The following is a 14982-nucleotide window of genomic DNA, read 5'->3' as shown; positions in this document are numbered from 1 at the left end:
AGTGGAACCTCCTTCAGCACTGGCCAAAGATAGATCAGCAGTGGGAAAGGAAGTGAGTCAGAGCTGGAGTGTGCTGATGGAGAAGCAAAAACAGCACCTTTAAAAGCTGTGATCTGGCTTTGGACTACAGAGATGGCCACAAATGGCGGAAATGGGAAGTGTGGCAAGAGAAAGCCACTTGGCTCTGCTCTGCCCCTGCTCCCCGCTCAAGGCCCATGCCCACAGGGTAAAGACCCTGGCTGGGGTCCCGCGCCTGACCTCAGCCTCCCGGAGCAAAACCGTGTCTGCTCAGCGGGACCCACAGTACTGCTGTGGGCCAGGGTGCTAAGTCCATGTGCAAAACGTGTTTAGGCGAGCCCTACAGGAGCTGTTATCGCTACCTACAAATTGTGCCTTGCCTGTGTTTCCATACCAATTGTGGAGACTGGGCAAGTTCACCTTTCCCTCTCTTTTTCACACATTTTGTGCTTATCAGTCGGCATGGTGGGAAGGAAAAGCAGGCTGTCCCTGGGCAGCAGCTCACCACACCAGCTGGCTCCGGGCCGCCCTGTGAGCACCCCCAGGAGCAGTGGGGCACCTGGCCGTGCCTGTACCCCCCCGGTCCCGAGCCACAGGCCCAGAGGCACCGAGTCTCGGCCTAAGGCCTCTGCTCGCAGGCGTGCTGGGTGGCGGCCGCGGGGCTGGGCTGTGCCTGCAGGGCCCCACCTGGGGGGCTGGGACACCCCGAGAGCAGCCGGGACACCCCCGTGCGCTCAGTTCCCGAGTTAGTGAAATGCTGCGAGGGGCTCGGTGGCAGCTCCTGGGACCTCCTGATGTGCCAGGACACGTCAGAAGGGTTTCTGGCAGAGCGGACCCCAGGTCTCCAGATCTGCTCTTGGCGACAGGGAGAGGGGGGACCTTTGGGCAGCCCGGTGGCGGCCGCGTGCTGCCAGCGCCCTGCCCGGGGCAGCCCGCCCGGCTCACAGCCCGCGGCCCGGGGCAGGCCCGGTTCCCGCACGGCGCGGGGCCCCTCCTGCGCCCTGTGCCCGAATTATCGGCACTGAGCGCTTGGCGGCGGCGGTGACCAGAGCCTGGGGCGAGGTGCGCGGCGTTTTTCTGCAGGGAGCAGCTGGAGGCGGCCGGACCCTGCCGGCCCCGCTGCCGCCGCGATCCCCCCGCGGCACCGGGAGCCGGGGCCTTGACAGCGCGCCCACGGCCCCGCCCTGCCCGCGGGGAGCCGCCGCGTGCCGTCGCTGTTCGCTCGCCTTTCACTATTCATCGTTAACCAGGAGCCGGCCCCGCAGCGCACACACGGTGCGTCTGTGCCCGCTCAGTGCCGGGCCGGGGCCGGGCCGCCTCCCGCCGCCTCCGTCCCTCCGCGGGCACCCGGGGCGAGGCAGCGGCGGGAGGCGGCGCCGTGTCCGGGCCGGGCCCCGCGGCTTCCCCACCGCCGCCGCCAGGGGGCGCCAGAGACCGGCGCGGGCCGGGCCGGGCCGGGCGCTGCTCGGGGCACCCGCGGCGGCCTCGGCTGTGGGGAGGCGGCGGGGGCCCTGCGGGAGGGCCCCGTGGGGGTTTTTCGGCCGGGAGTTCCTCGGGTTCACGTGAACTCGAGGCGCGGCAGCCAAATCCTTTGTGAAGCGCTGGAGCTGAGAGCGGTCCGTAACCCGCCCCCTGCTCGGGCACCGGGAACCGGGGAGAGGGCGGGGGTCGGGCCCGTCCCGGGGGCACGGCCGCGGTGTCCCTGCACGGGGCGCTGCGCCCGGGCCCCGTCACCGCCTGCCCGCTGCCTGCTTATTCGCGAGAAGCGAAAAGGTCCGTCAAAAGCACGTTCTGGGAAGCAACATAACGGCAGCCCCCGGGAGGCCTGCAGGAGCACCTGCATCGCGCCCCGCACCGCGCCGCCTCCGGCCAGCAGCACCCGGGGCTGCTGTTCCCTTGAAGACGTTTCCATGGTGAGAGGTGCCGTGCCCTCCTATGAGCCCCGCCGTGCCTCGTGCTCCCCCAGGCGAGCAGGATGTCCGTTTCCAAAATGCCCGCTCAGCTCTCAGGGGGTGCCCGAGGGCGGGTGACCGTGCTTCTGCTGCCCGGCCCCCTCCCTGAGCAAACGGAGAGCTCTCGCTCCCTCCGATCTCACCCACAGCCCGCTCACCTGGCTGCTGTGGCACTTAAATACAAGCCTGGAGGGGAGCTGTGTTGACCCGGAGCTTGCATTCACATCCAGGAGCTGCAGAAACGCGCAGGGGAGGTGCAGGCGCGGCAGCAATGCCCGAACCTGCTGGCCATGGGGTGCTGAGCGAGCATGTGGAGAGCCACTGCGGTGTCTGCATCGCACTCAGCTGCTTCACTCAGCTCCTACTCCCTCATCGGGGGTAGTGTTAGGCATCAGAATTCCCTAAACAATGAAGTTGGAGACAGGGATGTCCTTGAAGTTGTCACTGCAGATACTGATATTTAACCCTTTAAGGGTTAAGTGCTTTAGTGTGTGTAGCAAAGCAAGTTGAACATCAGCTGCACGCAGGTAACGCTACAGGGAAACCTGCGATGGGGAGGGAGGCTGAAAACCACCAGAGCTTTCCGTCCTCCTCTTGCTTTGCTCCTCAGGCAGCGTCTCCTATTCTGCTTCAGCATGACCTGTTTTGCCCCTTTGGCACAGGGCTGGTACAAGGTGTGAAAGGCAGAGCACGTGGACTCTTATTCCTAAGGTCAAAGGGAATCTTGTTAAGGACGTAACACCTCAAGAAAGCTGGTTTGACCAGGGGTGTTCCACTGCATACTAGCTCAGGCAGCAGAGAACCCACTTCCTTACGTTTCTGGTGACCTCTGAAGTCAGTGTGAGAGATTTCAATGGAAGCCAACAAGCCACTAACCAACTCTTCAAAGGAGAAAGTGGACTTTCTGCTTGTTAAGGAACAACTTGAAGACACGTCTTGTCGTAGAGCACTGTTTGTTTGCCCAAATTTCAACAATCAACACATCATGTTTCCATTTGACCTGAAGGAGTGTATACTCCAGTGAGACAGGTCAGCTGCTCCTCCACATCCATGGTGCAACCCAGCATAGCTGTACCCTTGCTACAGCCTTGTTTGTCTCCAGGGACCTGGGTGGAGCTATCAAACCACTTCCCACATACCAACCAAAAGCTGAGTAATGACTCCTAATCCTCTAAATGGTGGGATTAAAACTGTTGGCTTGGATGTAGAAGGCCACCCTTGGTCTTTATGCCCTCTTGTTGATCCTGAGACACATGCAGCAACCACAGTCAGCCCAACCAGCCCCTATCAGGTGACCCTCAGAAGAATGCAGACACATTAAACCTCACAAGCAATACCCACGTCCTATCCTGAGTCAGTTCTAGCAAAAGCAGGCCCATGCACTTGCTTCATCCATAACCTGCTGGAATTTGCCTTGAAAACAGTTGTTTTTGCGTTTTCATCTTTTTGTATCTTTTGCAGCATTTGTGTCTTTCTGTGAAAACATATAAAAATCTCCTTCCCTTAAAGTTTTTGCCATTCCCTTCTTGGTTCTTTGCTCTCAAGGCCAGCTCACCAAAACCAAGAGGAATGAGTGTTTCCTCTGTATCAGTGAGAAATCTGCCCGCTCCCAGCTCGTACAAATACTAAAGAATTGAAAAATTCTGCAAAACTTGGTAGACAAAATATTTATACTCACAGTGGTGGTCCAACCAACACCATAACGCTCTCTGACCTTTACTCAGCACAAGAGGGAATGGGTTGCTGGTTAGTGACTGCAGTCCTACCAGCTGAATTTTTCCTCTTCAAAGCTGAGCTGGGGCCAGGACCTGCTCCATGACAAGCTCCACGTGAGAAATGCAGGTGGCTAGAAATGCACCCTCCATTGCATGTGCAGCCCAGCACTGAGCTGATCCTGCAAGCCCAGTAAGGAAGAAGGCCGAAGACGTGAGAGCCAGCAGCAGTGCCATCTCCGCTGGGGCAATCTGTGTTACAGACAGGACCAGCTCCTTCTTCAAAGACAGCTCTCGGGCAAGTCATTTCATCTAACTGTGCCCACCGTCCAGCTGAGGCTTACAGCACTGCAGGTCAGGAGGGCAAACAAACCCTGTGACATGCACATGGTACAGACTGGTCAGATACCTGTGGGAACAGCAGTGACCCCCGTCCAGGGGCTGCCCCAGGCTGTGGGAGTATCAGGGGACTGGAACAAAAGGGATGAAAATAATGCAGTGATGTTCCTCCTTCTCCTCCGCACCAAACAGCCAATTTATTCTCACCAGGGCCAGGTGGTGTATGGCTGCACATGGGATGAAGTTTGATAACCAGATTTATGGAGACCTTGCTCAAATTTGAAGCTCTCAGAGCTCAGCACACTTTTTACACCCTCCCTCTTTTTTCTTGATCCCCTCCTTCAGCACCCATGGAAACATGCAAATTAGGCCAGTGTTAATAGCTGAGGTCTTTATTTAAATTTTTTTATATACAGTAAAAGTGTTGCAGATAAATCTGCAACAAACATACAAGACAAATGTAAATCTCTCTCAACAATTAGCAGCTTAAGATCTATAAACTACAGTGTTACGTTCACAAGTGTCATTTCTGTACTTTTCAATCCGTGCAAGTGAGTTTTTCTGTTTATTTTTTACACTTTTAAAACACACTTACAGCTAAGTCAATTGCCTACTACTATACCACCTGGCATACACAACACAGACACACGGGGTTTTAAACTCTTTAGCCACATTCAGAATTCACTTAACTGGTAAAACTACCCAATCTCGAACCCCTTTGTAGCTTGGCTTCTTTTGTTACAATGCTGCCTTTTTGTTTAATTTAAAAAATGCATATTTTTCAAAGCTGAAAGACAGTGCTTTTCTGTCCCAGTGCAACATGTACAGAACTCAACATTTCATCTGATCAGACCTTAAAAACTCACAGGACTGGAATAAACCAATGAAATAATTGCTGTGAGCATGCTCAGAATCATTAAACTAAACTAATGAGGCTGAGAGGAAAGAGAACTTCGTAAAATTAAAAACGTTTTTTGTTTTTTGCATCAGTTTTTTTTTCTTTTCTTTTTTACATTGACAAAGCAAATAGGGGAAAACAGATGAACCACAGAATTTCACTGAGGAGCTGTTGCTTTTTTAACATAGTCCATTATATTCTTCCCTTTTTATATGCCAAGTTGATATGTTCTAAACATATCTAAGCAATTTCAGAATTGTTTCAACTCTGAATATGAAATGTTTTGGGAAACATTCTGCTACTCAGAGATGGTCACTAAAAAGTTTACATCCATAAGGAAGGCTAATAAAAGGTACTCACACATGCACACTCGCATCCATGGTGGAAACTGTCTTCTACATGTCATCCAGGAATGCTTCATCAAGAAATCAAACAAAACCACTTACAAGCAAAGGGAGCTTTAAAGCTAGAATCACATTTCCAACAATATAATCATTGTTAAGCTATCAGAAATCATCACAGACCTTTGAATTGAAGAGGGAGGAAAACCCCAAAACATTCTACTAATGCAAAAGGCAAAACACATGGCAGTTCTGTTAGGATATGAAAAGTGGATGCAGCATCATATATGGCATTACTGCAGACAACTTTCTGGAATGGAAGAAACTGTCGAGAGAGAAAGAGACAGACAAACAGACATTGTCCAGAACCATATATACATGGCCTTCACCGAACAGTTTTGAGGTGTTAAGTTTCTATTAAGCCTGCACCTTCTGGCAAATTATCAAATGGCATTTTCTGAAAATGATGCAGTTGAGACACTAAATGAAATTTTGATATAAAGAAGGACAAACACTTCCTTTGAATACTAGAGATGAGTGGCACTAAGCGTCCAAATCCACTGGCTTTCAACTCCCTCCTGCTTTGACCACATAAAAACCTACCATCAACTATTTAGTGTGATCAAAACTGAGAAAAACACAGGTGCGAAACCTAGGTATCAGAAATAAAGGCAACGGAACTTTTCAACTACACACCAATTCATTTCTTATGTTATCCACACCTTTGGTTCTGACAAAACCTATTTAATGGGAAGAAGACAATTATCCACGTAATTTGAATCAGCCAGAGAAAGGTGGTAAACAGAATGGAATTTCACTTGAGATAGAAGCATGGTCCAGATAGGGAATGTTTATGCAATCTTTGCTCCATCTGCAACTGTGGAAAGAATGATTATTTTTGGCTTGACTAAGTTGCAATTGGCAATTTGCGTTTTAAGTAGGACAAGAGCAGATTTGCGCATATGGTGAAAAAGGCAGGTGTGCTGGAATCCCTGGGGGGGTGTACCTGAGTTTACTGTGACCATGGAAAGAATACACAGAATCTTTGAAGGAAGAAGAATGGTTGAACAGTGGAGGGCTTGCCTCTGCCATCAGTCAGAATACCCTCAAGGCTGTTAACCTATTTTGGGGGAATCTCTTGAAGTTCAGAATTTGCATCAGAGCATAAAGCGTTACATTTATATATACACACACATACATATACATATATATCATGTACATGTTCCATGTATGTATATGTATGATCTCAACTGGTGTAGGTCACAGGGGCAACATTTGTTTCCTAGACAGAATTTAAGCCTAGAAGGAAGAAAACCAGCAAGATCTAACTAAACACCATAAATGGTGTTGAAAGAGAGTCCTGGAGTCCTTTTGGATTTCACAGAGATGGAATTTGAATCTTTATGTTGTTACAGTGGAAAGGGGCACCAATTAAAAAATATATATATATAGTGAATCCAGATTCCTTGGATGTGAAGCCTGACTTCCAGTACCAACAATCAGCAAAGCATGCTGCCGGGACTTGGCAGCTACAGTTGAAAATGACATTTCCTTTAGAGCTTTGAAAAGGAACCTACACCAAGTACTTGCCCTTGCAGCTAAAGAAGAGGATGCTGTCTATGGCACACTGCACTGATACAATCTACAAAGAAGATTGCTACAAACACACACAAGCGATCTTATCAGAGCCTGACAGGAGGAAAACTTTGGTTTCAATTTTTAGGAGTTTATCTGAAAGTTAAGTCAGAGTGATTTCCGAGACAATCGTTCCTTTAAGTGGACTGTTGAATCGGTATTTCTTTCCTTAAAAGAATCCGTTTGTTCCCTAGGAAGGGATGAAAAGAAATTCCTTATTCTTATCCTGAGGCCAGGAATGAGAGATGATAACGTGAGGAATACAAACATATTGTCTTTCACATTTGGAAACAAAAACCAAACCAAACAAACAAACAAAACCCTGCATGACAAGAATGTGTGGAGAAGATAGATGTTTTTCATGATGCTGCATCTGTATGCACAGGAGGACAGGTAAATGGCATATGAACATCACTGTGTTCCAGACAGGCTGGCACTAGAAACTACTTTCTGCCCTCCTCAAAACTGTTTCAGGACAAGACGGCTCACAATTATTCACGCATTTCTTCATTTAAAAACATCACTTCTTTATTTAAAAGGAAAAAAAAAAAAAGTAATGACCCTCCCAACCCCTTCCAAAAAAAAAACCCCAATAATAATAATAATAATTATAATAAAAAATCCTATATTAGAAACAATAAGGAAGCACTGAGAGTTTGAGTATTACACTCTTCAAGTATGCTGTTTGGATTTTTTTTAATCTGTGAATATACATATATAAAAAAAACCTTAAAAGTGCGACCAAGGGCTTCTGCTTAAAGATAAGTATTTCAAGGACTACTTCAAATACTGTAGCACAACTGTGCAGTTACTGTGTATGGCATGAGGCTTCCACTTCATATACTTGGCAAAGTTGATCAGCCTTACAGAAAGTTTCTCTAAGACAGGTTAGCACAAATGGCAAACCCAGATGCTGAGTTGGGAAAGAGATCCATGCGTTGTTTTTTCTCTTGTTAAGGAAAGAAACCACTCTGAACCCACACATTTGGACATGGAATGTGAGCAGACTTCACAGTAAAAGTTTAGTGTTATAGGTTTGCTGTGGTACCATCCCTCAAGGCTGTGCACTACATTTAGCTTTGCTCATCTTAAGTTAAACACATTCTCCTCTTCCTGACAGGTTTAGTACAGTAGTTCAAGCCACAATTTAAATTGCCCATTGGTATGCTCCAAATTTCCGTGTTTTATTTATTTCTTTTTGTACACTTTAAAGAATCTTAAGATTTGCATCCAAAGAGAACCATGCTACATAAAAATTATCCAGGATTCTCGCCAAAAAAGAGTTCTTGAATAAAATCTAAAAAATACTATTGCAATGCATCTTGCAGAGAAAAAACGTTATTCTAAATGTAAACAAATTCACTCGGACACTTTAAAACTTCAGCGGAGTAGTTGCTGACTAATCTTTGCCACGCTTGCTCACTGAGCGTGATGGGAGGGGAGCGACGCAGCCAATTCCTCATGCCATCATCTGGGGGGAGACAAGAACCGTTCCAAGTAGCCAGAGATGGCATCCCAGTGCTTCCACATAAAGGCAATGAAAACCACTATGAATAAAGTGCTGAACGTCCTATTGCGAGTTTTCATGAGGGGCACGACACAGTTGGCCACAGTGGAGACGAAGACGAGGAGGACTGCCATGACAGCTAGGAGGATGTTGATGAACTTCCCCAGCAGGTTCCTGGCTGTGGCATTCTCCAGACCCTCCAGCTGCACCACCTGCTGCTGCTGCTGCTGCAGTTCCATCTTGGAGATGCGGGTCTGGCACGCTTCCAGTGCCTCCTGTTGGCAAGAACACACTGCTCGGTTGCCAGCACCCTACACGCCCACCCCCGTGGTGGTCCATGGCACTCATCTTACTGACTACACCAGACCACAGCCACCTTCCTCATGCACTCTTCTGCAGGATATGAGTCACTACGTTGATTTCGTACCCTGCAGGAGGAGTAGAAGAGGCTGTGCCGTTTCATGTGATTGAGGAGTCCCTCATTAACTAGGTACTGCAGTTCATAACAAAACTTGTGATCTCATTTACATGACAGACGCTTGACAGAGAAAGGTGACAGCTTGGGCAGAAGCCAGCCTTTGTTGAAACACGCATTTCAGATGCCACTTTGCAACGTCAGCTGTCTGTCCCTGTAGGTGGTATAAAGGTCACCTGAGAGCTCATCATCCCTCCTGTGTTGTGGTCGGACACAGACGGAGGAGGACACCGATAGCCCTCTGCAACCAGACAGCCTCCGTCTGTCTGGAAAGCAGGGGCTACCCAGTGGGCTGCTCACCTCAGCTTTGGTTTCAAGAGACACTGAGGGCACAAAGGCGCTGTGTCCAGCCAGCACTCTTCCTCTTCCACTCTGTTTGCTTACCAGAGCCTCTCATTTCCATCAGTTTCTTTTCCCTGGCTTGTGCTCGTCTGACCCCTCTGTGAGCCCAACCAATTCTCTACTGGATCTGGCAGAAAACTGGAGTCAACAAAGTAACTAATCAAAGAGGCTCAGCCTCATTCTGCTTGGTTAGCAAGCTGAATGAGATCAGGGAAGGGTCTGAGAGTGCCAGGGCTGGGATTGCACAGCTGGTGTCATGGGAGGAAGATCTCCGGAGTGCAGCAACCCTTGGCAAGTGGGCCATCGTGCAGCAGGTGGCTACCGACAAGCAGGAGGGGTTTTAGGGCAATTTACAATGGCACATTTCTGCTCATGGAGACAGAAAATTACAGTTTTGCCCTTAATCTTCCCTCCGAACTGCTTTTCTCATGACCCTAAGGCCAATGTTGGGTAACAACCAGAAGTCTGCATAGAGCAGCAGTGTCCCTCAGACTGATGTTCAGACAGGAACCAGGATGTTCTGCCTACAGACCTAGCTCCGTCAACTGTTCCTCTGCAACATTCAGCCGATGCTTGTAGCTGTTCTTTCATGCAAGAAAACTTAAGGCTTACCTTTTCCTCAGCAATGCTGAGGAATAGGCTAAACCAATTTGCAAGTTTGCACTGGAAGTGCTGAATCATAAATGAAGATTAAAAAAAGCTATTGAGAACCCCCTGCTTCGTTTTAAGTTTCCAACCTTACTTCTTCCTGCTTTATTAAATGAGAAAGGAGAATGAAACCTGAATATTACAACATTCTTCAGAGAGGCTGCTGTTTACTGAGAGAGGCCATGGCACCACTGTCCACAAACACTGATTTATTTTAAGCTTAACCTAAAGGTCATTGTCACCTGTTACATTTCTCTGCCATTGCATAATGTCTGTTAATGAAGCATGAGGCTTCTCTTTAGTTATGTTACCTGAAAGTAATGGGTAAAACTGATCAGCCTCCTCAAACAACCAGAAGCTTGAATGCACATCAACTCAACACAACTTGCAGCTGGACCCAGAAGTGTGACAAAAGCCAAGCCTCCTTTGTTTAAGAGGAGATCACCTGGCTGAAACTTCTCTGGGGGCCAGAAGCAGAACTTTGACCTACAGGTCTCTGCTCACACTATAAATATCTCACGTTGGCTTTCAAAGCTGAGATGCCTGCTACAACTAACATGACAAGGATTTAAAATAAATGCTAGACTTGTTTCTGAATAGGCCTTTATAAGGTTTAGCTGCTTCATTTCCCAGGTCTTTCATTCTGTGTCTGTCTGCCTGGGTCTGTGGAAGGCCCTACAACCGTAATCTCTATTTCCATAGCTTTCGTCTTTCACACACTGAAGAACACTTCTCTTTTAAAAACATCTCCGTATTTGGGCCAATGGAAAACCAATGGAAAGAATTGTTTCCTGACCAGATACAGTGGATACATGAAACCAGCTTCCATCTTCCCTGAGACATCTGCTGTGATTGCTCTAAAATTTGTGACACACAAACACACCCTAGATCAGTTTACCCAGAATGCTACTGTAAAAAAATATTCAGGTTATAGTTAGTTTCCAATATCCAAAGAAAACCCTGCAAATATAGGCAGCATGAAGAGTGGATGCAGGCTTCCACTTTGCTGTAATCATTTAAAAACCCTTCGCTGGACCAAGTGGTGGGGCCCCTCAGAAGATGAACTTGCCTGCTGATGAATACACACAGCACTTCTTCACAAAAGAAGTTACTCTGGGAGATGCCTGAGGGTCAGTGACTGAATAAAGACCTTTCAGTTATTTTTAATATGCAGTTTGGGAATAAATCTACAGCAATTAAAAACAAGTACTAAATCAAAGAAGTATTTCAAAAGCAAAGCAGTTACTGAAAGGGCAGGTGGAAGACTGGACTTGAGTGCCCTAGTTTCTGCCACCCACCTGGATGTCCCGGGCTCGCTCGTAAGACTGGTAAGCAATTTTCTCCTCCATGCTGGCCAGCTCCTGTTTTAGATTCAGGATCTCATTCTGGTGGAGCTCAGTCAGGTCGTTTAGCTGCTCTTCAAGTCTTTCACATCTAAAAATTAGACACATGGTACGGTGGCTTTAATGACAAGAGGAACGCACAATTACACAAGAACAGTTGAGCAATTAACACCACAGACTTTTTATTGAAAACCAGAGCAACAAAGTTGGTGAAGGGTCTAGTGGGAAAAATGTATGAGGAGCAGCTGAGGTCCCTTGTTGTTGAGCGTGGAGAAGACCAGGCCGAGGGGAAGCCTCATGGCAGCCTGCAGCTCCCTCAGGAGGGGAGCGGAGGGGCAGGCGCTGAGCTCTGCTCTCTGGGGACAGCGACAGGACCCGAGGGGACGGCATGGAGCTGGGACAGGGGAGGGTCAGGCTGGGGGTTAGGGAAAGGGTCTGCACCCAGAGGTGGTCGGGCCCTGGGACAGGCTCCCCGGGGCAGTGGTCACAGCACTGAGCCTGCTGGAGTTCCAGGAGTGTTTGGACAACGCTCTCAGACACATGGTCTGATTTTGGGGTGGTCTCGTGCAGAGCCAGGAGTTGGACTTGGTTATCCTTGTGGGTCCTTTCCAACTCAGGGTATTTTCTCATTCTATGATTCTAGTGTGGCTACCTCAATTGCTATGGAAGTCTGCTTTGCAAACAATATAAGGCCTTCTCACTGGGAATTAAGGACATTCTTTCTAGCAGGTAAGATAATGTTAATCCTGCTTCAAGCCTGGGCAAAAACAAACAGAAAGGTCAAATGACAATAGTCAAGTGATAGAAGAAATCAAGGACAGAATTAGAATATTTATCCCCCGAACCTCTGTTTTAACCAGACCAAGTTCCCTTCTAATACCGTAAACTCTTAAGCATTTTCATCTATACGTAGAACAGTAATTGTGCAAAAATGACTATGAAATAACATGTGACTGATGCTTCGGAGAACATGATGGCCTTGTCTGGTCTTTCCATGTGAGGTCACAGAGATGTCTGATTTATTTTTTTCTTTATCTCCTTTGAATGATTCAGCTTAACTAGCAAAGATCATTGTGTTATTTATAAGAAGGGAACATGAATCACTAACCTGCAGGCTCATTTTTCAGTTTGCTACAGTGAATGGACCAAGAGCGGTTTGGAGGCAGAGGACTGAACAAAAAAATGAGTAACGACAATTCTGAGAAAGTTTTAAACTGACTTCAGTGATAGTACCATGTTATTTTAGCACTATCAAAATACATTAGGGATATTTCATGTCTGTATGTAGCACTAAATTTTTGAAATGTCAAGTGCTTTGCAAGCAACTCATGTTTCAGTACCCTTTAAGGATGAGGCAAGCATTTGTCTTTCTTTTAAAAGGCAAACATGCTCAGAGAGCTTAGGTCACTAGCTCAAGGGTCAGGAACACCCATCTAGGTACCATCCACACCAGCCTCTTCCACCATGCTCCTCACTAATTTCTCATTATTTGTCCACTGTCAGTGATAGCTCTGACAGCAACTAAGATATGGGTACAACTGTTGTGGCCACCAGGCTTCTCCTATGCTCATTTGCACTGTCCACTCATTGTAACAGCACAGAACAACTTTACAGTACAACTATTATCACCTGACTCTTGATACCAGCAATAGAGAAATTTGTAAGGAATTCAACATGGATAATTTCTTGTTTTAATTTCAGTTCCCCTCTGACTCTATCTGAATTTTATACTCATATCTACATGCATAAAATGAATAAACAATATTTATCTACAAACAAGAATTTAATTAAAAGTTCTGAAACTGAAACAAAAATCCTTTTTTTGTTTTTAATTCCAAGATTTCTGGTGCTTCATGAATTAAATATTCAGAATCTGCAGGCATAAACTAGTTTTTAACAATGTTCTTGGGCTTTTGTTTTTAACTGAGAAGTCTAAAGAGAATTTTCATTCACATTCCCAATGTAATATTCCTTTAATCTTGAAGGAGGAGTCAGGTGTAGTGCGACAATTTCCAACAATGAAATATGTGTGGTCAACCAGCAGCCAGACTCAGACAACCACCTGCTGACATGGCTCAGCCCAGGATGGTGCCAGAGTCTCTGTGCAACCAAGGCAGGACATGCAAGAACTGGTTTCCCAGGAACTACAGGCTGCAGACATGAGAACAGCCATGTGAAGACTGGCTAATGAAGAAGGAGCCTGGATAATTAATATTGCCATTTGTTCCCACCCAGTTTAAAAAGAATACAAAACAAAACTTGCCAACAACTGAGAAATCATAACTAAATTCACTCAAAGTCCCAAAGGCAGCATTAAATTACTTGAAATATATTCAGCTAGTTAATGTAATTCAAAATTCTCCATTGAGTTTATTACACAAAAAGGAGCTTAAGTATATCTGAAAATACCATTGATTATGTTTTTTAACCTTCTCCCACATAAACACCCTTCACAAAACAGCTGTTGCCAGGCACCTTATATCCTGTTCTTTAACAAGAGACAATTTTATTTCAAGAACTTCAAAACTACCTCAATCTACACGAAACATAAGGAAACCCTTCAAATCCATATAGTTAAGATTTTAAGCAAAATTCTTAACTATATGGATAACATGATTATCAACACATGATTTTGCTAACGTAATTAGCTAAAAGGCTGGCTCCGGTCCTCCCTGCCCAGAAAGGTGGACTACTGCCTTGTTCCAGAACCTAACTTAGTTTTCCAAGGAGTCCCACCTGCTCGACTCAAGAGCCTTTACAGTTTGCACACAACAATCATATGCCTTTTTTTTTTTTGTAGACAACTGCTGGAATTGGGTTATTAGAAATAATAATAATAATAAATGACTTATTTTTGAAATTATATATCCTCTGTTCATCTCCTTTTCACTCCTAGTCCCATTATCTACAATTTAGAAAATGTCTTTTTTCCACAGTTTTATATGGGTGTTCAAAACTGAAAAGCTAAAGGGGGATCACATGACTTACAGGGCTGGAAGCCAGGGTTTTCTGTTGAAGGATGGTTCAGATTCAGTTTAGAGGCATTACAAAAACAAAAGGGACAAGATGTCTGCCAAAAGGGTTAAGACTACACTCATACATCCCTTTCCAATGTACAAGTATCAGCATCTTTGCAACAGACTCTAAACCTGCCTGTGAAAATAGCAGTGCCTCTGCTGAGCAAATCCCATTCCATTCCAGGTACTGAAAGTTCTCATTAGAATCTAAGATTTATTTTATCACTACCTAAAATGGAAAATTTCCCCTTAAAATTACTACAGTATAGAGTAACAAGCTATAACTCAGAAACTTTCCTATGTAATAGACGAGTGATAATCATCATACATATTTCATTATCAGAGATGCCATATGGAAGACATCCAGTATACTGTTGGGGTGTTTGGCTAAAGTATAGGATACGGAAATACTGTGTTTAGAAAAGTTGTATCAGATTTCCACACATTTTCTGAGGCTCACTGTTTGGAAATCAGAAAACTGACTTGAAAATGACTGTGGAAAACAATTATTACAATCTCATTTTTTAAGCACTTTTAGGCATTTTCAAGTAACAGCTGCAAAATACACAGCTAATACAGCATATTTATGGGAGATACATGATGATGGAGACATTTTATCTGTACTCAGTAAATGCTCCAGCAAGTAAAGAAACTGACTGAACTCACGCTGAAAGATCTGTACAGCACACAGTGAACTGAGTTTAATACCTCTCTCCTCAAACATCTCTTAAAACTTTTTTTTTTTTTGGTGGCTA

General features: G+C 46.1%; 1 protein-coding gene across 26 annotated transcripts in view; it reads right to left on the bottom strand.

The window, feature by feature from the left end:
• Window positions 1-4397: 4397 nt before the first annotated feature.
• The window catches only part of TMCC1 (transmembrane and coiled-coil domain family 1), a 143596-nt gene continuing 133011 nt past the window's right edge, over window positions 4398-14982 (bottom strand). For all 26 annotated transcript variants that reach the window (XM_068694682.1, XM_068694677.1, XM_068694678.1 and 23 more), the window contains 2 exons: window positions 11166-11301; window positions 4398-8677 (listed from right to left, as the gene is read on the bottom strand). In XM_068694682.1, coding sequence (XP_068550783.1) covers window positions 8363-8677; window positions 11166-11301 — 451 coding nt within the window. In that variant the 3' untranslated portion in view covers window positions 4398-8362. The remainder of the gene's footprint in view (window positions 8678-11165; window positions 11302-14982) is intronic.

This window comes from Anas acuta, chromosome 11, assembly GCF_963932015.1.
Source record: "Anas acuta chromosome 11, bAnaAcu1.1, whole genome shotgun sequence".
Classification (NCBI taxonomy): domain Eukaryota; kingdom Metazoa; phylum Chordata; class Aves; order Anseriformes; family Anatidae; genus Anas; species Anas acuta.
Note: the sequence above shows the minus strand (reverse complement) of the source record. Positions and strands in the feature narration are given on the sequence as shown.